This window comes from Scyliorhinus canicula, chromosome 1 (genome assembly GCF_902713615.1).
Source record: "Scyliorhinus canicula chromosome 1, sScyCan1.1, whole genome shotgun sequence".
Classification (NCBI taxonomy): Eukaryota; Metazoa; Chordata; class Chondrichthyes; order Carcharhiniformes; family Scyliorhinidae; genus Scyliorhinus; species Scyliorhinus canicula.
The window spans coordinates 294,316,438-294,325,349 of NC_052146.1; the positions used below are offsets into that span (position 1 = coordinate 294,316,438).

Sequence of the window (8,912 nt, forward strand, 5' to 3'; positions counted from 1 at the left end):
GGGACAATTTCTATCCAGATGCCTCGCAATTTCTTCCTTGATGATAGATTCCAGCATCTTCCCTATTACCGAAGTTAAACTCACTGGCCTATAATTTCCTGCTTTCTGCCTACCTCCTTTTTTAAACAGTGGCGTCACGTTTGCTAATTTCCAATCCACCGGGACCACCCCAGAGTCTAGTGAATTTCGGTAAATTATCACCAGTGCATCTGCAATTTCCCTAGCCATCTCTTTTAGCACTCTGGGATGCATTCCATCAGGGCCAGGAGACTTGTCTACCTTTAGCCCCATTAGCTTGCCCATCACTCCCTCCTTAGTGATAACAATCGTCTCAAGGTCCTCACCTGTCATAGCCTCATTTCTATCAGTCGCTGGCATGTTATTTGTGTCTTCCACTGTGAAGACCGACCCAAAAAACCTGTTCAGTTCCTCAGCCATTTCCTCATTTCCCATTATTAAAACTCCCTTCTCATCCTCTAAAGGACCAATATTTACCTTAGCCACTCTTTTTTGTCTTATATATTTGTAAAAACTCTTATATATTTGTAAAAACTATATAACCCCTTTTTCAATGTAACCCCTTTTCCAACATAACCCCTCTTCCAATATAAGCCCTTTTCCAATATAATCCCTTTTCCAATATAACCCCTTTTCCAATAATCCATTGTCCAATACAGGGATGGTGCAGGAGGGAGGGTTTTGGTTTCCTGGATAATTGGGGCTCATTCTGGGGTAGGTGAGACCTCTACAAACAGGATGGTCTTCACCTGAACCAGAGGGGTACCAATATCCTGGGGGGGAGATTTGCTAGTGCTCTTCGTGGGGGGGGGGGGAGGGGTTTAAACTAATTCAGCAGGGGGATGGGAACCTAAATTGTAGTCCCAGTGTACAGGATGTTGAGAGTAGTGAGGTCAGGGATAGGGTTAAAAGTTCGAAAGAGGGCACCGGCAAGCAAGACGCTGGTTTGAAGTGTGTCTACTTCAACGCCAGGAGCATCCGGAATAAGGTGGGTGAGCTTGCAGCATGGGTTGGTACCTGGGATCTCGATGTTGTGCCAATTTCAGAGACAATTTCGGAGACATGGGTAGAGCAGGGACAGGAATGGTTGTTGCAGGTTCCAGGATTTAGATGTTTCTGTAAGAACAGAGAAGATGGTAAAAGAGGGGGGGGTGTGGCATTGTTAATCAAGGAAAGTATTACGGCAGTAGAAAGGACGTTTGGAACGAGGTTAGGAACGAGGTTAGGAACAGGAGAGGAGAGGTCACCCTGTTGGCAGTTGTCTATAGATCTCCGAATAGTTCCAGAGATGTAGAGGAAAGGATTGCAAAGATGATTCTCGACCGGAGCGAGAGTAACAGGGTAGTTGTTATGGGGGACTTTAACTTTCCAAATATTGACTGGAAATACTATAGTTCGAGTACTATAGATGGGTCAGTTTTTGTGCAGTGTGTGCAGGAGGGTTTTCTGACACAGTATGTGGACAGGCCAACAAGGGGCGAGGCCACATTGGATTTGGTACTGGGTAATGAACCCGGCCAGGTGTTAGATTTAGATGTAGGTGAGCACTTTGGTGATAGTGATCACAATTCGGTTATGTTTACTTTAGCAATGGGCAGGGATAGGTATATACCGCAAGGCAAGAATTATAGCTGGGGGAAAGGCAATTATAATGCTATTCGGCAAGATTTAGGATGTATAGGATGGGGAAGGAAACTGCAGGGGATGGGTACATCCATTCGAAATGTGGAGCTTTTTCAAGGAACAGCTACTGCGTGTCCTTGATAAGTATGTACCTGTCAGGCAGGGAGGAAGTTGTCGAGCAAGGGAACCGTGGTTTACTAAGGTAATTGAAGTACTTGTCAAGAGGAAGAAGAAGGCTTATGTTAGGATGAGACATGAAGGCTCAGTTAGGGCACTTGAGAGTTACAAGTTAGCCAGGAAGGACCTAAAGGGAGAGTTAAGAAGAGCGAGGAGAGGACACGAAAAGTCGTTGGCGGATAGGATCAAGGAAAACCCTAAGGCTTTCTATCGTTATATCAGGAACAAAAGAATGACTAGAGTAAGATTAGGGCCAATCAAGGATAGTAGTGGAAAGTTGTGTGTGGAATCAGAGGAGATAGGGGAAGCGTTAAATGGATATTTTTCGTCAGTGTTTACACTGGAGAAAGACAATGTTGTCGAGGAGAATACTCAGGTTCAGTCGACTAGGCTAGATGGAATTGAGGTTCACAAGGAGGAGGTGTTAGCAATTTTGGAAAGTGTAAAAATAGATAATTCCCCTGGGCCAGATGGGATTTATCCTAGGATTCTCTGGGAAGCCAGGGAGGAGATTGCAGAGCCTTTGTCCTTGATCTTTATGTCGTCTTTGTCGACAGGAATAGTGCCAGAAGACTGGAGGATAGCAAATGTTGTCCCCTTGTTCAAGAAGGGGAGTAGAGACAACCCTGGTAATTATAGACCTGTGAGCCTTACTTCGGTTGTGGGTAAAATGTTGGAAAAGGTTATAAGAGATAGGGTTTATAATCATCTTGAAAAGAACAAGTTGATTAGCGATAGTCAACACGGTTTTGTGAAGGGTAGGTCATGCCTCACAAACCTTATAGAGTTTTTTGAGAAGGTGACCAAACAGGTGGATGAGGGTAAAGCAGTTGATGTGGTGTATTTGGATTTCAGTAAGGCGTTTGATAAGGTTCCACACGGTAGGCTATTGTAGAAAATAAGGAAGTATGGGATTGAAGGTGATTTAGCGGTTTGGATCAGTAATTGGCTAGCTGAAAGAAGACAGAGGGTGGTGGTTGATGGCAAATGTTCATTCTGGAGTTCAGTTACTAGTGGTGTACCGCAAGGATCTGTTTTGGGGCCACTGCTGTTTGTCATTTTTATAAATGACCTGGAAGAGGGTGTAGAAGGATGGGTTAGTAAATTTGAAGATGACACGTAGGTCGGTGGAGTTGTGGATAGTGCTGAAGGATGTTATAGGATACAGAGGGACATAGATAATCTGCAGAGCTGGGCTGAAAGGTGGCAGATGGAGTTTAATGCGGAAATGTGTGAGATGGTTCACTTTGGAAGGAGTAACAGGAATGCAGAGTACTGGGCTAATGGCAAGATTCTTGGTAGTGTAGATGAACAGAGAGATCTCGGCATTCAGGTACATAAATCCCTGAAAGTTGCCACCCAGGTTAATAAGGCTGTTAAGAAGGCATATGGTGTGCTAGCCTTTATCAGTAGGGGGATTGAGTTTCGGAGCCACAAGGTCATGCTGCAGCTGTACATAACTCTGGTGCGGCCGCTCCTGGAGTAATGCGTGCAGTTCTGGTCACCACATTATAGGAAGGATGTGGAAGCTTTGGAAAGGGTTCAGAGGAGATTTACTAGGATATTGCCTGGTATGGAGGGAAGGTCTTACGAGGAAAGGCTCAGGGACTTGAGGTTGTTTTCGTTGGAGAGGAGAAGGCTGAGAGGTGATTTAATAGAGACATATAAGATAGTCAGAGGGTTAGATAGGGTAGACAGTGAGAGTCTCTTTCCTCGGATGGTGATAACCAACACGAGGGGACATAGCTTTAAATTGAGGGGTAGTAGATATAGGACAGATGTCAGAGGCAGTTTCTTTACTCAGGGAGTAGTAGGGGTGTGGAACACCCTGCCTGCAACAGTAGTAGACTCGCCAACTTTAAGGGCATTTAAGTGGTCGCTGGATAGACATATGGATGAAAATGGAATAGTGTAGGTCAGATAGGCTTCAGATGGTTTCACGGGTCGGCGCAACATCGAGGGCCGAAGGGCCCGTACTGCGCTGTAATGTTCTATGTTCTAATATAACCCCGTTTCCAACCTAAACCCTTTTCCAATATAATCCCTTTTTCAATGTAACCCCTTTTCCAATATAATCCCTTTTCCAATATAACCCCTTTTCCAATAATCCATTGTCCAATATAAACCCTTTTCCAGTCTAAACCCTTTTCCAATATAATCCCTTTTCCAATATAACCCCTTTTCCAATAATCGATTGTCCAATATAAACCCTTTTCCAATATAAACCCTTTTCCAATATAATCCCTTTTCCAATATAACCCCTTTTCCAACCTAAACCCTTTTCCAATATAACCCTTTTCCCAATATAATCCATTTTCCAATAGAATCCCTTTTCAATAATCCTTATCCAATATAATCGCTTTTCCAAAATACCCCTTTTCCAATATAACCCCTTTTCCTATCATCCCTTTTCCGATATAACCCCTTTTCCTATCATCCCTTTTCCGATATAATACCTTTTCCAATATAATCCCTTTTCCAATATAATCCTTTTCCCATTCTAATCCCTTTACCAACATAAACCTTTTTCCTATATAACCCCTTTTCCAGTATAACCCCTTTTACAATATAATCCCTTTTACAATATAATCCCTTTACCAATAATCCATTGTCCAATATAATCCCTTTTCCAATATAATCCCTTTTCCAATAATCCCTTTTCCAAAATAATCCCTTTTCCAACATAAACCCTTTTCCAATATAATTCCTTTTCCAATACTCCATTGTCCAATATAATCCCTTTTCCAATATAATCCCTTTTCCAATATAATCCTTTTCCCAATATAATCCCTTTACCAATTTAAACCTTTTTCCTATATAACCCCTTTTCCAGTATAACCCCTTTTCCAGTATAATCCCTTTTCCAATATAATCCCTTTCCCAATAATCCCTTTTCCAAAATAATCCCTTTACCAATAATACATTGTCCAATATAATCCCGTGTCCAATATAATCCCTTTTCCAATAATCCCTTTTCCAAAATAATCCCTTTTCCAACATAAACCCTTTTCCAATATAATCCCTTTTCCAATGATCCCTTTACCAATAATCTATTTTCCAATATAATCCCTTTTCCAATATAATCCCTTTACCAAAAATTATTTTCCAATATAATCTGTTTTCCAATATAATCCCTTTATAATGATCCCATTTCCAATATAATCCATTTTCCAATATAATCCCTTTTTCAATATAACCCCTTTTCCAGTATAATCCCTTTTCCAATATAATCCCTTTATAATGAACCCATTTCCAATATAATCCCTTTTCCAATATAACCCCTTTTCCAATACAATCCCTTTTCCAATATAATCCCTTTATACTGATCCCATTTCCAATATAATCCCTTTTCCAATACTATCCCTTTTCCATTATAATCCTTTTACCAATAATCCCTTTTCCTATATAATCCCTTTTCCAATAATCCATTGTCCAATATAATCCCATTTCCAATATAATCCCTTTTCCAATATAATCCCTTTTACGATATAATACCTTTTCCAATAATCCATTGTCCAATATAATCCCATTTCCAGTATAATCCCCTTTCCAATATAATACAGTTTCCAATATAATCCCATTTCCAATATAATTCCTTTTCCAATATAATACCTTTTCCAATATAATACCTTTTCCAATAATCCATTGTCCAATATAATCCCTTTTCCAATATAATCCCTTTTCCAATATGATCCCTTTTCCAATAATCTATTTTCCAAAAATCCATTGTCCGATCTAATCCCTTTTCCAATATGATCCCTTTTCCAATAATCCATTTTCCAAAAATCCATTGTCCAATCTAATCCCTTTTCCAATATAATCTCTTTTGCAATATAATCCTTTTTCCAATAATCCCTTTTCCAATAATCCATTGTCCAATATAATCCCTTTTCCAATAATCCCTCTTCCAATATAATATATTTTCCAATATAATTTATTTTTCCTATAAACCCATTTCCAATATAATCCCTTTCCCAATAATCCACTGTCCAATATAATAATAATAATCACTTATTGTCACAAGTATGAAGTTACTGTGAAGAGCCCATAATCCCTTTCCACATATAATTCCCTTTCCAATAAATAATTTTTCCAATATAATCCCTTTTCCAATATAATCCCTTTTCCAATAATTCCTTGTTTTATATAATCCCTTTTGCAATAATTCCTTGTGTAATATAATCCCTTTTCCGTTTATGCCTCTTCCAATACAATCCCTTTTCTAATATAATCTCTTTGCCAATAACCCCTTTTCCAATATAATCCTTTGTCCGATATAATCCATTGTCCAATATAATCCATTTTCCAATTATTCCTCTTCCAATATAATCCCTTTTCCGATGCAATCCCTTTTCTAATCTCTTTGCCAATAACTCCTTTTCCAATATAACCCTTTTTCAATTTGAATAATTTCCTAGATTATTGAAACCAAGAACCGAGTAGAATAAAATGGCAATAAAATGAAACAATTCCACACGGTCCTCTACTTAAATAATTCACTATTCAAGGCCAAGACACTGATTTGTGGTTCCCGCAGAAAAACGGGCAGCATTACAAAGCAGGATCCCAAAACACTGGAGACGATCCTAGAATCCCATTCAATGAAGATGAAAGGGAATTGTTCAGTTGGTGCCCATGATTATGGAATGCACTCCCTGAAACACATGTACGACATTCCCGAAGTCTATGGAGTTTGACCTTGAACACCACAAACTGGTGACCTTAATTCTAGAATCTGGGCAGGCTGCTTGTGAGCAGAGCCTCTGTGATAACAGGAGCACTGCACCCATCTCATCCACCTCCCCTTATTCCATCTCTGAAGGATGAATTCTGGTGTTAATTGCTTTGGATGGACTCTGCTAAAGTGAAGAGCATTAGCATAAAAACAAATTAGGATTTATTTGAACTGTTCTGTTATTTGTGCAGTGCCATGTTCTAATAGATGGTTCAATCCCTTTCTCTTTCATCATATGCAGAGGGAAAAAAATTATATGGTGTTTAGCAATGCAGCAGCCGAGTTATTATCTGTTATTCTTGCTGTTTTGCCGGTTAAGGTATAAATTTGCATAACATTACACGCTTCTGTAGAGCTCAGCCCTAGCAGCCTGATTCAGAGCAGATAGAGGGAAATGGCTGTTGAGACACTGCTCTTACAAGGTGGAATTTGTACAACTCGTCTGTCAGTCACCTTGTACAAAGGGCAGTATCGCAGGCTGCGAGTTAGAGGGACCAGTGGAAGTGAGCTGCGTGTTTAGCAATGGAGTGTCACACTAACTTGTTCGCTCTTTCACTGCCAGGCGTTTGACATTCTGAAGGTGACACACGGAAGAGAACATTCCCTGACTGGAAATCTGAAACAGATCCTGGCAGAGTGCGAGGCCGAGCTCAGCAGCAGAACCTGAGCAGATGTGAACGGACCCAACTAGCCACTGTCTGTCTGCGTTTGTGACTACGTGTGTGCCTGCCCATCCACCTGCTTACATGTGTGTGTGTGCATGTGTGTGTGTGCCTGCCCATCCATCTGCTTACATGTGTGTGTATGTGTGTGTATGCATGTGTGTGTGTGTGCACGAGTGTGCGTGCCTGCCCATCCACCTGCTTACATGTGTGTGTGTGTCTGCGTGTGTGCATGTGTGTGTGTGCTTGCCTATGTGCCGGTGTGTGAGCGTGTTTCATATGCCCATAATGCAGGACCAAAGCTGGACTGTCAGTAACTGTTGGCCCAACACCTTGTTGAAGACAAACAATCAAATTGATGCAACTTACCAAATTGCATTGTGAGGAATCGTTGGGACAGCCTACAGGATCCATAGTGGTTATGGGTGAATTCTGCAACGTATTTGTGTTACAGGGCTGGATACATACTTTGTAAAGCGGTAAAGTAGATTAACCAGTTTGCTGATGCTTATGAAATTTCCGTCTTTGTGGAATCACCACCGTCCTGGCGGGGAACCTCTTGTATCTTTATGATGTTAAGTAGATGTAGTCACCTTGAGAATTGGATCAATCTGTCAGTCCCCAGGACGTTTACTTACAGCGAGGTGTGGAAGGCCAGGGATTCAGAGGCTGTCCGCCTCTGTGCCTTAATCGTTTTGCTTATTCTGTTTGTTACCAAGTTTACCAATAAACCAATTTTGTATTCCTATCAATAAGTGTGGATGATCAAAAGCGATAACCTCAGCCCTGCAATGAGATCAGATTGCCTCTTCATGGACTGACGAAAGATCTTCAGTTCCACTTCTCTCCTCACAACTAAAGCCTCTCGATCTCAGAGGGTGTCACCTTGGTGAAGTTTTCTACATTTTCTATATTGCCTTAGCATCCTTCCCAAAAGAGCCTAAAACTGGGCACAATATTTGAACCAATGCTTTCTGTAAGTTTGGCTTTACCATTTTGCTGTTCTACTTGCACCTATTTATAACAGGGGCTGGTTTGCACCTAGGGGCAGGTTTAGCACAGTGGGCTAAAAAGCTGGCTTGCAATGCAGAACAACGCCAGCATCGCGGGTTCAATTCCCACGCCGGCCTCCCCGAACAGGCGCCGGAATGTGGCGACTAGAGGCTTTTCACAGTAACGTCATTGAAGCCTACTCGTGACAATAAGGTCTTATTATTATTATAAAACGTAAACCCCATCTGTTTACTTTACAGTTTTATCACTAGGTCCCCCCGCTATGTGGATATAGTTCCTCCTCCGGGTACCGCACCCTAAGAGGGCATTGGTGACCAGTAACTTCCATTAGATTGGTCCACGATTATATTTGGCAAAGTCCTGCAGTGGTTCTTCTGCAGTATGGCTGACCGGGAACTCTCCCACTCCCACCACCTGCCATCAAGTGGGATGATTTACAGGCTGATAGTCAACCTGTTGGGCTACGTTATGAACGTGCCTTCCATGGCCATCAAGTTACAGAATGGGACTTGAACCCAGAGTTGCTGGCCCAGAGGTAGGGATGCTGCCATCACACCAAAAGACCTCCCTGGGGGAAGTTCACCAAAACCTTTGGGCAAACCTTGCCACATATATGGCTGGCACGTTGATGCACCAACTGGTAGCAGGGGCCTGAAATCCTTGACACCCTGATGAGCCATCGA

The 8,912-nt window shown here is 41.6% G+C and overlaps 1 protein-coding gene across 3 annotated transcripts in view; it reads left to right on the forward strand.

Annotated features, from left to right (window-relative positions):
- Nucleotides 1–7,967, forward strand: part of smyd3 (SET and MYND domain containing 3) — an 894,585-nt gene extending 886,618 nt beyond the window's left edge. For all 3 annotated transcript variants that reach the window (XM_038815506.1, XM_038815488.1, XM_038815496.1), the window contains one exon: nt 7,116–7,967. In XM_038815506.1, coding sequence (XP_038671434.1) covers nt 7,116–7,220 — 105 coding nt within the window. In that variant the 3' untranslated portion in view covers nt 7,221–7,967. The remainder of the gene's footprint in view (nt 1–7,115) is intronic.
- Nucleotides 7,968–8,912: the final 945 nt, after the last annotated feature.